The sequence below is a fragment of the Topomyia yanbarensis genome, chromosome 3 (assembly GCF_030247195.1).
Source record: "Topomyia yanbarensis strain Yona2022 chromosome 3, ASM3024719v1, whole genome shotgun sequence".
Lineage (NCBI taxonomy): Eukaryota > Metazoa > Arthropoda > Insecta > Diptera > Culicidae > Topomyia > Topomyia yanbarensis.
The window spans coordinates 334199719-334215962 of record NC_080672.1 but is presented as its reverse complement, the minus strand read 5'-3'; the positions used below and the strand labels follow the sequence as shown (position 1 = coordinate 334215962).

The 16244-nt window shown below is 36.7% G+C and overlaps 1 protein-coding gene across 1 annotated transcript in view; it reads right to left on the bottom strand.

Moving 5' to 3' along the window:
* Positions 1-15866, bottom strand: part of LOC131692570 (dual specificity protein kinase splA) — a 290726-nt gene extending 274860 nt beyond the window's left edge. The window contains exon 1 of the mRNA XM_058979688.1: positions 14727-15866. Within this exon, the coding sequence (XP_058835671.1) occupies positions 14727-14804 (78 nt within the window). The 5' untranslated portion in view covers positions 14805-15866. The remainder of the gene's footprint in view (positions 1-14726) is intronic.
* Positions 15867-16244: the final 378 nt, after the last annotated feature.

Genomic DNA, 16244 nt, shown 5'->3' with positions numbered 1-16244 from the left:
CGAAAACCATCAAAATATATGGAGAAAATACATTCCGGATATCCTAAGGTAGAGTTACTAGCGATTAAAATAATTAAGCGGCATATCACAGAGAAAATTCGACAGACATATTCCAAAATGAGACATATTGTGATGGCTATTGGAAAGATAACAGGACATTTGAAGGCTAGAAATCAAAGATATTGCGTGGCGTTTCTCTTCATAGCAGTTGTATAATGTAACAGTAACCAGACAGAATTGACATGTGGTTATCTGACCTTCATAGTTGCATGACGTTGTTTGAGGACGCGAATGGCAAATCGATAAGAAATTGTGTGTTTGGCATCGAACTGAGCATCGAAATTGGTAATGCATTTGCCAAGGTGTAGTAGTGCAGTACACCATTTTACCGTGCATGATAAGTTGGGTTTTATGGTTCGCATTTTTCTGATCAGCGTATGACAGCCGCTTTGATCGCGATATAGACGTTAGTCCAAAAATGCAAACAATAAATTTCAATGTCGATTAAAGTTAATTAATTTTAAGACTACCGGAATTATAATAGTACGCAGTAACATTGTCCACCTTAGATTTTTTGAGAACTTCCTGATTGTGAGCAGTACAATATTTCTGAAGAGATAAAACTGGTCAGAGTCGATGTCCAACATCGGAGTATGCCACATATTCTTGTCCAATGAACATTCCCCTTCGCCGAATATTGCCACTTTTGAAATAAATCGATATAATGTTGATTCTACGCGCATGTATCGCCTTAAGGTTCGTTCGTGTTCCAACCTCGTTGTAGGAATAGAAATAACGGCTCTTTGTAATATTGCTTTTTGTACAAACATTTTTAGTTGAGGTAGATTTTTTTGTTAAATGATTCAGTAGACGTTTTGTCCACTTATTTATTATGACCGGCTTGGGAAGACACATTTTATAGACAGCGCCGATGGTTAAGCAATAAGCATGGCTGTTGTTTACCCCAGCGAACAGCGTGTCTAAGTTTAATCCCAATGGAGGTCACTGGGATTTTCTACGATGAAAAATCCAGGCCATCCTTCGCGAGAAAGGTGGCTTACATTTTGACTTTACGTTAATCGTTTGATTGTAAACTACATTGTAAATTTTTAATCATTTTATTACAGGATCACAAGTTTTCTCTATAATCAAGAAAAAAATATTATTAGTGACAAAAACAATGAGATCACTTCTTTTAAGCACTATAGGCCGAGTTTCTGGAATGTCAAAAAACAACATTATTGGTTCCGTACCAGCTTAGAATGGTTTACTTTTGTAGATTTGTCCAATGACGGTCCCAAACTGGATACAAACATGAATCATTTTTCCACTTCCGCTAAACTCTTGCCAGACACAGATTTGTTGGCCATTGCGTTCTATCTGTCGCCACGGTTCGGTCCCTTCCGAACGTTGTATATTTGAAGTCAAACACATCATTGATTTTACTCAAAATATATTGAAACATCAATTCAATGCCACCCTGATCTTGCTGTGATGCGTTTCCTACCGCTAGAATCATACCGCCCAGCTGACAATTAAGGTTTCATTACAGTTTTATAACCACTTATAAAACTTGGATTGCACTTGTAGAGTGCTATAAAACTTCAATTGCTATTTGGGCCGCTTGGCATCTTTGAAGGTCTGATCATATGGGAAACGAATCAATGTGCGACTCCAAACTGCTGTGCTACCGATTCATCAATATGGGGCATTGGGATGTTGATAAAACAATGCCAGTATTAAAGTACATTAAACTATAAACGACTTTCAATTCAAATTTCTGCCATTTTTAACAACGTACTGAAGAGTAACAAATATTTGTGTGTACCTTTCGTCGAAAACACGCATTAGTATGGATTTAAATCCATAATCCAATGACGACGGATTTACACTGGTCACCCGTAAGTGCAAAAGGCAGGGAATTAAATCTGATCGCGGGTATCAAGACAACTTGAACAATAATGACCCTGACGTGACAGGCAGGAAAGAATTAATAGACTCACATGTCGCAGTAGGCGAGCAGACTAATGTATCCCCGCCGTGAAAGAAGGTCTACGCGCGCAATGGAACGTTGCGTACACGAGATCCCACGAATAATCAACAAACCGAATAAACGAACTAAAAAAAAGTTTCCGCAAATACTATCCCAGTCTAAAAAACCTGTTAATTACAAGCATCAATTTAGAACAGCTTTTTAGTTCATCAAAGAGGATCTTTTCATTAAGGGAAGCGTCTGGTGTAAAGAGCCATAACCGAAAGTTATTTTGTTTTACGATTTTAAAGGTAAGGCAACAACGGATCTTTTGTGTAATGTTTCTTTACACAAAAGATCTTTTTATACATTCATTGTGAACGAAATTTTTTTTTCAGTCACGCAGAGCCACACATACGAGCGTTCCAAGAGTAGACGTCCAACCATTTCCATACAAGCGCCGCGGATAACACGATAACTCTAGATAAAATTGTCTGACATAGGAAATTCAAAAGGATTTGTAAAACTTAGACTTACAGTTACTCGATGAACCAAAAAAATAGAAAAAAGTTGTAAAAATCGCTCACTTTTATTCAAAATACAAGGGAGAAATTTTTTTTCATTCAGTTTTCTGTGGTTCATTGACAGGCTACACATATTGTGTATTCTCACAAAAAAGAACAAGTCAATTCGTTGAGTTTTTGAGTTATCGTATTTGCCGATTTGGAAAACGCGGTTTCGAGAAAAACACTATTAAAGGGTGTCCCACATCAAATTGCTTCACGGGAGAAAGGCTGTACTGTCTATAATCGCAAATCAGTTCCATAAAGGTAGGCAATCCCATAGAAAATGGGACAAATATGCGATCATGGGCAGTATAAACCCATTGGGTATTTTCTCTTGAAAATTAAAGTTGAAGTAGGTTAGAGTGTATTGGTTAAACTATATTTTTATCGCTGTCAGTTTTTCGAAAATTGTTGCCGATAGATTGAAATCTGCGTGTGTTATAGAAAATATGCGCGGGCAATGCATGGCTATTTAAAACAAAAGATGTTCAGCGTGGCCACATAGATTGCGGGAGACTATTCTAGAGGTTCAATATTAAAAATTAAGCGTATAAAAAAGAAGTCCATTTTTTTGCCCACTAAACCATACGCTCTCTTTAACGAATTTAACATTGATTTTTCTCGTCAAAAGACACTAGAAAGAAATGCAAATCTCGTGGAACAGTAGAGCCTTAGGAAACTGGCTACATTCTTTTTTTCCCAAAACCGGCAACGAAACCCTGTTTCAACAGGTTAGATATGGGTTGTAATTTCATTCGGGCGATGCCCATGTCAAATCATTGTACGTTGGATGCGCATTCCCGGCATATTGGGTTCGTGAGTCTTTGAGCTTGTGGTGACAGATTATCACGACATCGAACATGTTGTCTGGTCATGAGACGAATATTGTGCTGCTATATCTCAGCTAAACGATTTTATTTTTGGGTTCTAGATGTGCTGACGATAAATATCCAAAATTTAGTTATTTGACCTGTTTTTATCATTATCAGATCTCTTCTATAAGGCTGTCAGAATAAGAAAATCTAATGCAGCACTATTGAAAATCGCATGCCAATAACGTCCTGGAAGTCTAGCTCCCAAAAAAAACCTGCCGATAGATCTTACGTGCGCCATAATGGTGCAAGTTTGTGTTCGTCTTCTCCCTCCCCTAATATACTCTCTACTACTAAATCCTCTACTTGTGAATTGCATGTATTTTCAAAAAAATGATCCCCTATGTGAATAACTTTCCAAAAAATATTTTGCGCGCCTAAAATTTTTTAATCTTTAATTCTTGTTAAAAATGCTGAAACATATTCAAAGCCTCCAACAATACTTCTAATTGCCTCCCTTGTTCTTAATTAAATTCAATTAATATTTTAGGTCTTAAAAAATTCAATTAATAGTTTTTGTATTATTTCAATATTTCTAGTTTTATAATGGCCATTAAATTAATATAAAAAAAAATAATTAAAATCTCAAAAAAATTGGAGCTGTAAGGCCGACGAAAAAAACATCAAATTGTAAAATAATAAAATTGTTGGCTCCGTCAAGCTAACGTAAACGTGTCAGTTAAAATGAACATTCTGAATATAAAAATGAATCACAACGGAAAAACTTCTATAAATGCCTCATTTGCGCTAGGGAACAACATTTAATATGGTACCGTTTGTGCTCATTGTTGCATTGTTCCCAAATGAATTGTCAACAGCTGTACTAAAAAATTATTGATGGCTTGAAAATCTTGTTCCGTGAAAATCTGGTACGAAGTAATCATCTGCTTCTTGGAATAGAGCAGGATTATTGTTGAATGCAAGAGTAACTAGGAGATTCAATATTTTGCCACATTTTTACTGCTGTATTTTTTGCTTTCAAAATACTCCATGTAATTTTTGAAGATTTTTTCGACGATGAGTTATTAAAAACAGAGTAAGACGTGCAAATGTTTTCCACTTAAATTGGAATATCTAGCAAGGATCGAAATCCATGGATTAAATTTTTCCTAGAACTTAATTGGAATAGGAATAGATAGGTGCCCGAAAAGTCGTGTGCAAAAATGAGAATAACTGGTTTGCCAAATGCATGCAATCTTTTGAAAACTACTGTGGAGTTTAAAATATAACATAATACTTTCTTACTAAATAAATGATATATTATTTTTATTTCGTAATGTGATTACCAGAAGTGATCAAAATTATAATAATTAGGGGCAAAACATTTATAAATAAGCCATTTTAAGTGATAATGGCCGCTTTCGGTCAAGATTTCGAAATCGAAAAACACAACGGGGAATGCACGTCTGAATGACCCAGTAACAATTTATTTAACCTTCCGGCATTCGCGCTAGTGCACTGAGTGCACGCTACTCTGAACATCTAGCGCAATCGTCTTAGCGCACCAGTGGCTGCTCGTTCAGTTGGCCATTTGCGCGACTTCCGAAGGGTTAAGCAAAATATGGTGGAAGATACGCACAATCCTGTTTCGGATCGCATTATTATATAACCCGGTTTATCATTAACCCCTTTCTGCATACGATATTACCGAACAACAACATTTATACACTTGAGACTCGCTTTGGTATTCGCCGATAAGCGATACAGCCAACGGGCGTAGTCTGCTAAACAGAACAGAAACTGCCCTTTTATGCAATTGTGACGTTAGCGCCAATAGGAATATTTTAAAGGAAACCAATTTTTGTGTTTCGTGATATAGTGCCGGGTAAAACGTGTCGTGTATTATCAACCATTTCAACTGAATTATCTGAAAATGGTTATGAATTCCTTTAAGTTTCCTAGGCTATATGTGGTGGTCTGGTCAGATGGTCGGTTTTGGATCTATACGGATGTTCCGTGGGTTATTTATGTCCGAGGGTCATTCAGTACATTTTCATCAATTTTCCGAAGTTTAGCTGCAAGTCAGGCATTATTATAAAATGTATCGTATATTTTATCCTACATTTGAACACTATGGCACTATGGCCTTTTTCAAGCAACGTAGAAGCGGTTCTGGGCTGTAAGACATAGTGAATACGGAATGCGCTACCCATGTTTGTGAATCATTTATACTTGAAGATACCTGTCATGCGGCACATTAACGATGATCTATAAGCAATGCAGACATGTAAAATCATCCGGACTCACGAGGAAAGTTTACAACAATCTTCCCTAATGAACACCGTACATAATGTTCACTCTGGTTCTGTGCTCATATTGAACCCACATTTTGTGTACGAACTCGAACACGCTATTTCGTACCACAACACGTGCACGTGTTCGCCTGCACAACCGAACCCCATATACGTACACGGTGTGCGTACACCTCTTGTACACACAGGTTCGTGGCACCAGTTTTTCCTTTCTCACTCTCATCATCGCTAGCGTTGACTCTTTTGCCTTGTACGAATCGTTCTCGTGTACGCACTCGGTGTTCGTACACGGATGTTTGAACTATAGTTTTCACATCGTTCGCTTGTGTACAGGCGAACCTGTACATCGAGACGAAGCCTGTTTGAGGTTGAACGTGTGCACGAAATTTTGTACACAGGTACAAACTTGTCAATGTTCATGGGAAGTCTGCTTTACAATCAATTCGGTGATTCCGGATTCCTTTTCAACGGACAAAATTTTAAGTGAATATTCCTGTCACGCGACACATCAAGGTACATCAGCTCGGTTTTCTACGAACAATGCTATCACATGTAAAGTCACTCGGGATGAAACATTTTTGTTTAACATTTCTGTCATGCGACATATCAAATAATATCAACCCTATAATTTATGGACAATGCAAATTCAATGTCAAATATGGAAACTTTATTATCAATCCTGGAATATGAGAGTTCGTACCAAACAAATCTAGTCATTATTTCTGTCATGCAGCACATCAAATTCTGTGATCTGTGAAAATACAATTTGAAGGAATTTGGATACAGTGTTCCACTTAACGACTGGTCCCGGTAATTCCGGTTTCCCGCTTCTTTGGTAATTATTTTAGTGAATATTCCTGTTATACGGCACATCAAAATACATCATATCGGTTGTCTACAAACTATTCAAGCACATTTAAAGTATTTCTCTTATATTCTGGAGTTGGTTGTTATCTGCCCCGTGTGATCTGATGACTACATCTGATTGCATTTTTAGTAGATCGAGTGTGTCGAATAACAGGAGTATTCAGGTACAAACGTTTTAAAGGTATGAGTTACTCATTATGAATCCACAACGTCTCTCAGATGTTTTCAATTAATTTAGAGCCTTCATATATACAATTTATTAATGTTCATGTTATATTACTACCAGTCTTCATATTATACTTTGAAAAATTAATGAAAATGGGTTTAAAATTGCCTCGGATTGACCCCATGAAATTTTCATATAAATTTGGAGCTAGATACAGTTCAACTCATGGTTTATGAAACTTGAATAAATTCCAGATCATTTGCAGGTTCATGGTTGGAATTGGTTTGCAATTAATTGGTTGGGTACCAATTATGCACCAAATGATGAGATATAGAACAACAGCAAAGTATTGAACAAAAGTTTTCACCAAGATACGTTCGTACATTATTGTGGTATCGAAAAACCACGTTGAAAAAGGCTAAGCACGCTGCTATAAAGAAGTATTCTAGAGGGGTGGGCGTAGCGTATTTGGTAAATCGATTGCCTTGTACGCAGCGCACCTGGGTTCGAGTCCCGATCCCGCACATAGGGTTAGAAATTTTTCATAAGAAATTTTCCTAACTCGAAGAGGCGAATGACCTTAAGGTTAAAACCTCTATAATCAAAATAAAAAAAGTATTCTAACTTGCACAGGAGAATTCTTATTAAAAAATAAATGGTTCCAAAAAAATTGATCGTTCTAAAAAGCTAATTTGAATACCACCCTAGCTATTTACATCACAAAATGGTGCTTATCTAGCTCCCAGCATTACTTTTGATACAGCAGCTTAAGAATAAATTGTTTTACTTTGTTAAATTCACCTTCTATACTATATTGCACCGGTACGTCACTTTGGTAAAAAATGGCGTCTACGTCACTTTGTTTTTCTCGTTTTAAAAGGCCATTTTGCTTATTTTTTTAAAGACAATTACACTGAAAGACGTGGATTTTTAGGAAGAACTCAGAAATATGAAAAAAATGATATTTGACCAAAGTGGCGCTTACGTCACTTTTGCATATAAGGGCAGGAAACTACCTTGTAGGAGGATCGTTATTCATCGATAGTTATTACACTCGAGTTTGTGGCCCTATCATTTTGATATTCTCTGAAATACAGGTTCTAACTGAAATTGAAGTATATGTGAGTGTTATTAAGCCGCATGTAGATGCTTGTGCAATTCGTATGTGAAATAACTAAAAAATAATTAAAAACCTATTTTAATCCACCTAGCGGTGCGATTGTGCCTTTCTCAATCATGAATCACGAGAATGTGTGCGTTGTTTATATTCATTAAAAGCTTTTAAATGCATATATTACATTTTATTATTATACATCACATGACAACTATATACAGGAAAATACATCATTATTCGAGTTCTAAAATTTTGAAAAAGAAAAAACAACCACGGTAATATTGAACTGAAAAAAGGTGCAAAATCGGCAAAGTCCCAAAGAGTCGATTTTTATAAAAAAAAAATTTCGATATAACATAAAATCTCGACGTTTCATGCATTTTAAAGATGTTTGGCATCAAAAATACGAATTCGATTTCTAAATTCCCCCTTTGAAAAAAAAAATTGAGTTCCGGCTTATATGGGAATTTCATATGTGACCGGACGGTTTAGTCTATATTTCCGGAACCATATAAGCGATCCGTACGAAATTTTATGGACATCTATGGGAATATTATAGCTATCATTTGGGACTAAGTTTGTGAAAATCGGCCCAACCATTTCCGGGAAACTGATGTGAGTTCGTAAATTTTGAAAGATGGCCGCTTTTCCCGGGCACTTCCGGAACCGTCTATGGTGGTCAATGTAGTCAACGAAAGTTTGGTTGGCCGTCGGTGACCTAGAACAGCAAATTTAAGTTGTTTGAGAGACATTGTAGCGAAATTTTTACCTTTTTTGCTTTCATCGGAGTATCGGGTTGAATCACAATTTGCTATGTGATCGCACGCCATAACCTGTAACTCCGGAACCGGAAGTCGGATCGGGATGAAATTAAATAGCCGCAATACCTTTCATTTGAGGCCAAGTTTAGTCGAGTCGGTCCAGCCATCTCCGAGAAACCGATGTGACTGTTATTCTGAATTTAGATACTTCCGCCGGGGCTTCCGGAACCGATGATGGTGGCCAATGTGGCCAAATAGACTTTGAATGGATGTTAGTGACCTAATACTACAAATCGAAGCAGTTGTGGTCATATTTTGGAAAAATTTTCACCTTTATACATTCATTGCAGAATTTATTAAAATCGACATTTTCTGCGTGTTCGTACTTATCACCCTGTAATTCCAGAACCGGAAGTCGGATCCATTAGAAATTCAATAGCAGCCTATGGGAACGTTGCACCTTTCATTTGAGACTAAGTTTGTCAAAATCGGTTCAGCCATCTCTGAGAAAAATGAGTGACATTTTTGGTCACATACACACACACATACGCACATACACACAATACATACATACACACATACATACACACACAGACATTTGCCGAACTCGACGAACTGAATCGAATGGTATATGTCACTCGGCCCTCCGGGCCTCCGTTAGAAAGTCGGTTTTCAGAGCAATTGCAATACCTTTCTATTGAGAAAGGCAAAAATGAGAACGAAAATGTGAAAATCGAAATAAAATTGGCCTTTACGATTACTTAACGATTATAATTAAATACCAATATATTTTTCTCGAAAAATCAAAGTAATTCTTGATTAAGTCTCACTATGTTAGCTAGTTGGGAACCCCCTGGTTAAAATATTGTTTCTAATTTTAAAAAATAGTATGGGTATGTCGAAGCGATCAATTGCTTTGCTAAAGTCTGTTTAGAGAGCTTCTACTTGATTTCCATTATCCATCCGTTAATTTCATTGACAAAGTTTTAAAAATATCGGTGGAATGCCGTCCGGTTCACTGCTTTTAGAACTATCCAAGTTTTTAAAGCATCCATGATTGCATATACTTTGATCTGTTTAACGCTAATGTCTCTTGAAAGTTCAGGGAGAAAGGAAAAGTATTCACGCTCTCGATCGTTCTTCGAAAATGTAATACAAACTTCTTGGAAGAATGTTGCAAAAAGATACTAGTTTTCTCTGAGTTATCGCCTACCTTCCCGTCAAAATGCATTTCTGCAGGAAAATATCTTGATTTAAATAGTTACGATTTGGTAATGTTTATTGAACGGAGTAAAAAGTTTTATGGCGCGAACAAAGTAATTTTGTCAGAATACACAGATTTACAACGCGGCGATACGAATCACACAAACAAAACACAATGGACATTAGCCACAATGCACGATTGGCATAATTCACCAGAATTAAAAAGTAATCGTTATTATAGAGATTTGAACCTTACGCTTGATTTTTCGTGTTAGAAAAAATTACGCTTTGCTATACCATACCTTTGTATAACTCAAAGAAAAGACTCCAAATTGAAAAATGCCATGCGAGGTATTTATCCCTCGCAAGTGTACTTTTTCAGTAAATAGTTTTGGTACAAGCACATTTCAAACCTATTAGATGTATTATGAACACAACCAAATATTTAAAAATGCAAAATAATGAACAAGCATTAAGTTTTGGAATCTATGAAAAATTGCAGTGTTATGTACAGCATCAGCATATGGTTACGAATTTTACGTTTGCGACGATATCTTTTTTGTTTCGGAAAATCACAGAACACGAGTAAACTCTCCCTCATATCAAATAGCTTCCGTAGTACTATTTTTGATTGCCTCAAGAATATAATCATTGAGCTTAATAATGTGGGTGATAATCAATATAAAAGCAGCTATATTCGTACATTCGTCAAATAAATAATAAAATTTATCGTTCTTTCTTTCATGAGCTGTTCTTCGCGGAAATATATTTTCTTCTTAGACAATTGCACCATGCATGTATGTAGGAACTAATCTAACTTAATTTGCGTTATTCATACCTTCATATAAATTGATTTTAAACAAGTCTTGAGCCTATTTTAGTCGTATGGAATATATCGGCTGTACGTCGAGAAAATAATGTCAGTAGAGTTACCGTATGCCAAAAATTTGTTCTGTTTTTTTTTATTTGAGTAAAGATTTCTTCAAGTATATACAGTAGAATAATTCTATTCTATTCTATTCTAACCCTTACACAGCCAGTATTGAAAAGCATCCTGGAAATCACTGCAGTTATTCTGTAGTGTTTTTGTCAATATTAATGTTTGAAGCATATTTTCATATATCGCAAATATTAAAACGGACAGGCCTACTGGTCAGAGTTGGATTTGACGATGTTTCAAAATAGGATGGAAATTAAATGATTCATTTATGAATAATTTAATTAACGAATTGTTTTGAATCTTAAAGTAGGAAGAAACGAGGACAACCGTACCGACCGTTTTAGTTTGAAGGGGATATAATAAATCGTTGGGAGTGCCTTGACTAAGAAGGATAATGTCACTCCTTTGGTCCTTTGGGATGGGACAGAGGTATTTACACCTTGCCCTGACAAATACGCCTAGGTTATAGCGCCTTTACTCGCTCTCTAGAAAAATATATAAATTTGAAGAATATAATTTAGCTTTTGGTATATAGTCCTTGCTGTTATTTCAGCGTTCCTTCCGCGACGAACCACAGCGATCGAAAAAAACAAAGGAATCAACGGTTCATTTACTCACTAGTCATTAATAAAAGCTTTAATTTAATTTTGAAAGACAAATTGAATTCTCATTGAAAAAATAAAGAAATTGGTAATGTTGAACAATTACTAGAAAATCAACTTTTTTCCTCAATTATACAAGCACAAGCATGGAAAGTGCAATTCACAGAGTGATTTCACCAACACAATTAATAATTATAAAATAATCACGCTAGGATTTTTCTAAAATAAATTGGAATCTTCTCACCCGCATAGTTGGACCTTTTCGTGTTTGAGCACGAAAAAACTATTTCAGCGTACGAATCTTCTATATCCAAATCGTTAATCTAGACACGGTAATAGGCTTGATTTCGCTACAATCACCTGCCGGACACAGATCACGGTCAGATTCAACTCCTTGAGCACGACGTCCAACACTTATCACCTTTCACTTCACCGAGGGGCGTACTATTAAAGAAATATATTCTTATTACGTTATCAGAGACAAAAATTGACGGGTGTGAAAAAATTCCACCGCTGCCGTCGATGCAAGTATATACAGTAGAATAAAATATTTATCTAGCTTTCAGATTAATTCTACAACATCAAAAAAGTTTTGACATTTACGCTTTTACCACCTGAGGCCATCACCGCAAAAAAGCGATTTTCTTGAAGTGATACTTCATCATGATAATTTATGCCTAACGTCCATTATTCCTAACTTCCATTATGCCTAACGTATATTATGCCTAACGTGCATTACACCTGACGTTTTTATGCCTAATGTGGTACACCCATTGAAACATTCCATACACTGAAAAAACTAGACACGTTAACATCATATGGAAACACTTGAATTGGTTCAATTGCAAAACACATTAAAAGGACCATTTGAATATCTAATAGAGTGTGGACAATGTGATTTTCAAGTGGAATTCTTGCTAACATTATGGGAAAATCACATAAACATCATATAAAAAACTATTGACTAAGAATTCCAAATGAATTACACGTGAATATCGATTAATTTTGCCTATAGATTTAATAGGTAGAAGAATCGGCGAAATCGATTGTTTTACATATGGATATGCACTATATGTTTTTCACATGAATGTTATGTGGAAAGTTCATACTATGCGACTCAACAGCATGGCAACCAAAATTCAATGATAAAATATATCGTATTCATGTGAAAGTAGTATGAATATAATTTGAAATAGCACATGAACTGCGTTTTAATAGATTTGCATGTGAAATTCGAAGGGAAATCATTAGATTTGCTTTTCAACATGCAAGTGACTTGAAAATGATGTTAAATTTCCTTTGGTTTTATAGTGTGATTTTTTATCAGTGTATATAGCGCAAAAATTAAAGTTGATGCAGAAACATTTCTTAAACAATTAAATTTGGAAAAAAATATTTATTTGATGGTCTGGACGTGACACGATGTTACAAGTGTTGTGCATTTGATCAAAACTTGTTGATAGTAATGCCGAATGTATAACAGGTTCGATTTGTAGTGGCGATCGTCCAGTAAAGACTGAAAATAGGGAGAAAACAAATGCGCAAATTGCAGGAAAGTTAGAATGGAACAGAAATTGCATATTGTAATAAATCACACAACATGGAGCAACCAATGCCCAGTCTATCAGCGTAACATAGAACAGGGCAAGAGATGAACTGAATGAAAACTCTACGTAGTAATTAGAGTAACACCATGAAGTTTTATTTTTGAACTATAGCTTCTTATTGGCCAAAAAGAAAATAGTCGATTTGATAGATACCTAGATTTTACTCAATCCCTGATATGGAATAGTTTTCTATCTCGGAATACAAGTGAATGATTTGCTTTTTTCAGATCGGTCCATACTGCAGAGAATTATGTGTATCTATATACAGAGGTAGATTTTTGATACAATTTCCATCAAAACAACGCACGGCGATAACTAACAGTAAATATTAAACATCCTAGTTTCCAGGATATATACGGAGGAGTTTACCGCTCACTCAGTGGAAGCCCCCGAACTTTTGAAGATTGTTTACAGAAAAAATGTTTCGGAGGAGAATATAAATATAGTTGGAGGTGATTTCAACATTCAGTGGGAAGTACGGGGTTATTCTCGAGATCTAAAAACAATAGTCAATGTCGTTGGGATGAACCAAAAACTTTCGGAACGTACAATTATTTGCCTCAAAGGTAGCAGTTTGGTTTGATTTTTTTTGCAACATTGAGGAGTGTGAAGCTAAAATTTTTAAAGAGTATAAGATGACTGACCATGAGACAATCGAAGTACGTTTTATTGGCACTCCGAAGGTGTGATTGCCAGATCGCACTAGCACGCGACAAAAACTTCAAAGATGGATTATTGTAGGGAAAAGCTAACAACTTAAGCATCATAAGTACAGTGGCTCCATTATTCGAAGTTCATAGTCAAGTTTTCTCCAGACCAAATAGTATTGGCCTAGTTAGCCTTCCATAAAAAGCCAAAGAAATTGTGCATACCCAAAGCTGTCAGGCTTATAAAATCTTATAACTTTGTACGTAAACTTAAAGCTTTTTATTGACGGTGTACCATAAGGATGTGGTTGGTGCTATACTCCTTCAAACTTGGGTATAATCTGTCTATCTCTTTTTATTGCACTACCGCAATTAAAATGCCTTTAGTTAAGCAAAAAACTATCAATACAGCAAAAAATGCATGAATATGCTGCTGATTCCAAAAGGCTCTGGCTTGGAGCTAGGGGTATTTTGATGGTTCGTATGAAGTGTATTATGACGAAGTCATGACAGAAAAACTAAAGTTTATTATCAAAAGCGTTGAAAATATCCACCAAACGATTAAATTTGTGTGTATTGTGTCCATCAATATGCTTAACTTTGAATTCCATTCTATTTTTTCAAGAGATTTTTATGTGTTTTTCTCGGCGTTAGTTTTTTCAGTAATTTTTCACAATTATAAATTTCTTGAGAAAGGCTTTTTTCATTTTTTAACTATAGAGATGTCAACTGCGGACAAGATAAAAATCGTTCAAACTCGGTCCGTTTACATGTTTCGTTGTGCATTGGTGGCAGCTTGACCAATTTGTTTTATCTGAATGAGTATGGACTTTCGTTATTCGCATGCCTAAAATACTTTTTAGCACTAATAATAGTAACATTCAATTGAATTGGACTGTTGATTCGAAACTAAGCTAATCTAATAATAAATTGAGCCTGAATTTGTCAAATTATTGCACAAAAATATTTGCGTTTCTGGGAGCAGAATTGTGATAGATGTTTATTGTGCAACTGAGCGAAGAACGAAAATCAAACTAAAATCTCAATTAATATTCAGTTCGCTGTTGTTTTTGTGATACCCCCAAATATTACAATGTTGATTGAGACATTTATAAAACTTCCTATTTCGATCCTTCATAATCGAAGCAAAAACTCACCTGTGCTCCAGCACTCGCGGCTACCCAGGCTTCGGCGAAAGTCTCCATTGCACTCTGAAAATCCATGCCAAAGAACATGCACCCGTTCCCCAACTTTCAATTGTTTCGTTCGTTCCCTATTGCTTCTGGCTCAAGTGTATTGCTTCACAACACTGTTACACGGCCGCGGCTGGGACGGCGCTGATCGGTTTGCTTCATTTGAAAACCCACAGCCAATCGACCACCAAAAGTCGGCTGGTTCGGTCGCTGTTTTGTGCACTATCACGAAAATTCGAAACATCAACGGTTGTTGTTCTTCATGACACTTTCGAGTCTGAAAACTGCACACAAAGCAAACAAAAACTGCAGCCCGACTCACGACGACATTGAATCGGTGATCCTTTGCCGGCTACAATTCAACTCTCTTTCGAACCGTGTTGCTTGTTCTTGCCCTGCTCGCGAATTAATGTTAAATGCATTAATTAACCCTTCCTTAATCAGATTAAAAATTAACACAAAAACAAATTTATCATGTTTTGTTTCGCCCGCTTTCGCTTCCTCGTGTATTTATTTCGACTCGAGGTGGGCTCACATGTGAGTAGATTTCAAAACAACACACTCGCTGATGCTGGCAAACTTGCGGTGGATCGTCGAGGGCTTTTCTTATAAATAGTTTACCGGATTTTGAGCCTCGGACCGGTCGCATATATTGTTCTGTCGTCTTTACTTAAGCCGATACTCGCGCGCGTTTCTGGTTTTTATAGCTGTGCCCGAGGATTAGCAACGAGCGCTCGTCTTTTGCAGAATGTCGAATTCGCTGTTTCGTTTCTTCTCTGAACATTTTTTTTTCTTTTTCGAACGGATTTACACAATTCCACCACGGTTTAACGGCAAGCCAGTTTTTCCAAAATGCCGTTGATCACCGAGTTCCCTATCACCGCACTGTTCAAGGCGAATGCTTCCCCAAAACTAAAAACCTGCTTCTGAAAATCCTTCCTGTTCACTGATAACAACTGCCCAGGGTGGCGCTCCACCGGATTCCCGGGGGGTGAAGGGGAAAACAGAAACGATCCGTTCGGCTCGAAGCCCCAAACTAAGCAGGAAAAGCACACTAGTTCGGGTGCGAAACGAGCGACGATAAGCGTCTTACTACGTTCGATGTTGTCGCGCAACTAATAACCCGCCGTCAGTTGAACGAGGAAGGAGCAATACAAACATGCCCCCGGTGGAAAACAATGCTACGGATAATACCGAAAGGAAAAGCCGAAAAGAGTGTGAGAGAGCGACTTGCCGGAGGGAACTCATTCTAAACTTGACCAGTTGAGCACGCGGCATGCTATGCGAGAGCGACAACGACTGGATATGGGGTGGTTGGGTTTGAGTTCTGTAACGAACGGTGTAGTGTTAGTGCAGATAAAACGAACGAATTAGCTCGGGTGAATTAGAATGAAGAGAGCATAAAATCCCTGCCCTACTAGGGATGAGAGTGAGAGACTATGTTGAAGTGTTCGGTAAATATAAGGGAAAGAAACTTTAAAT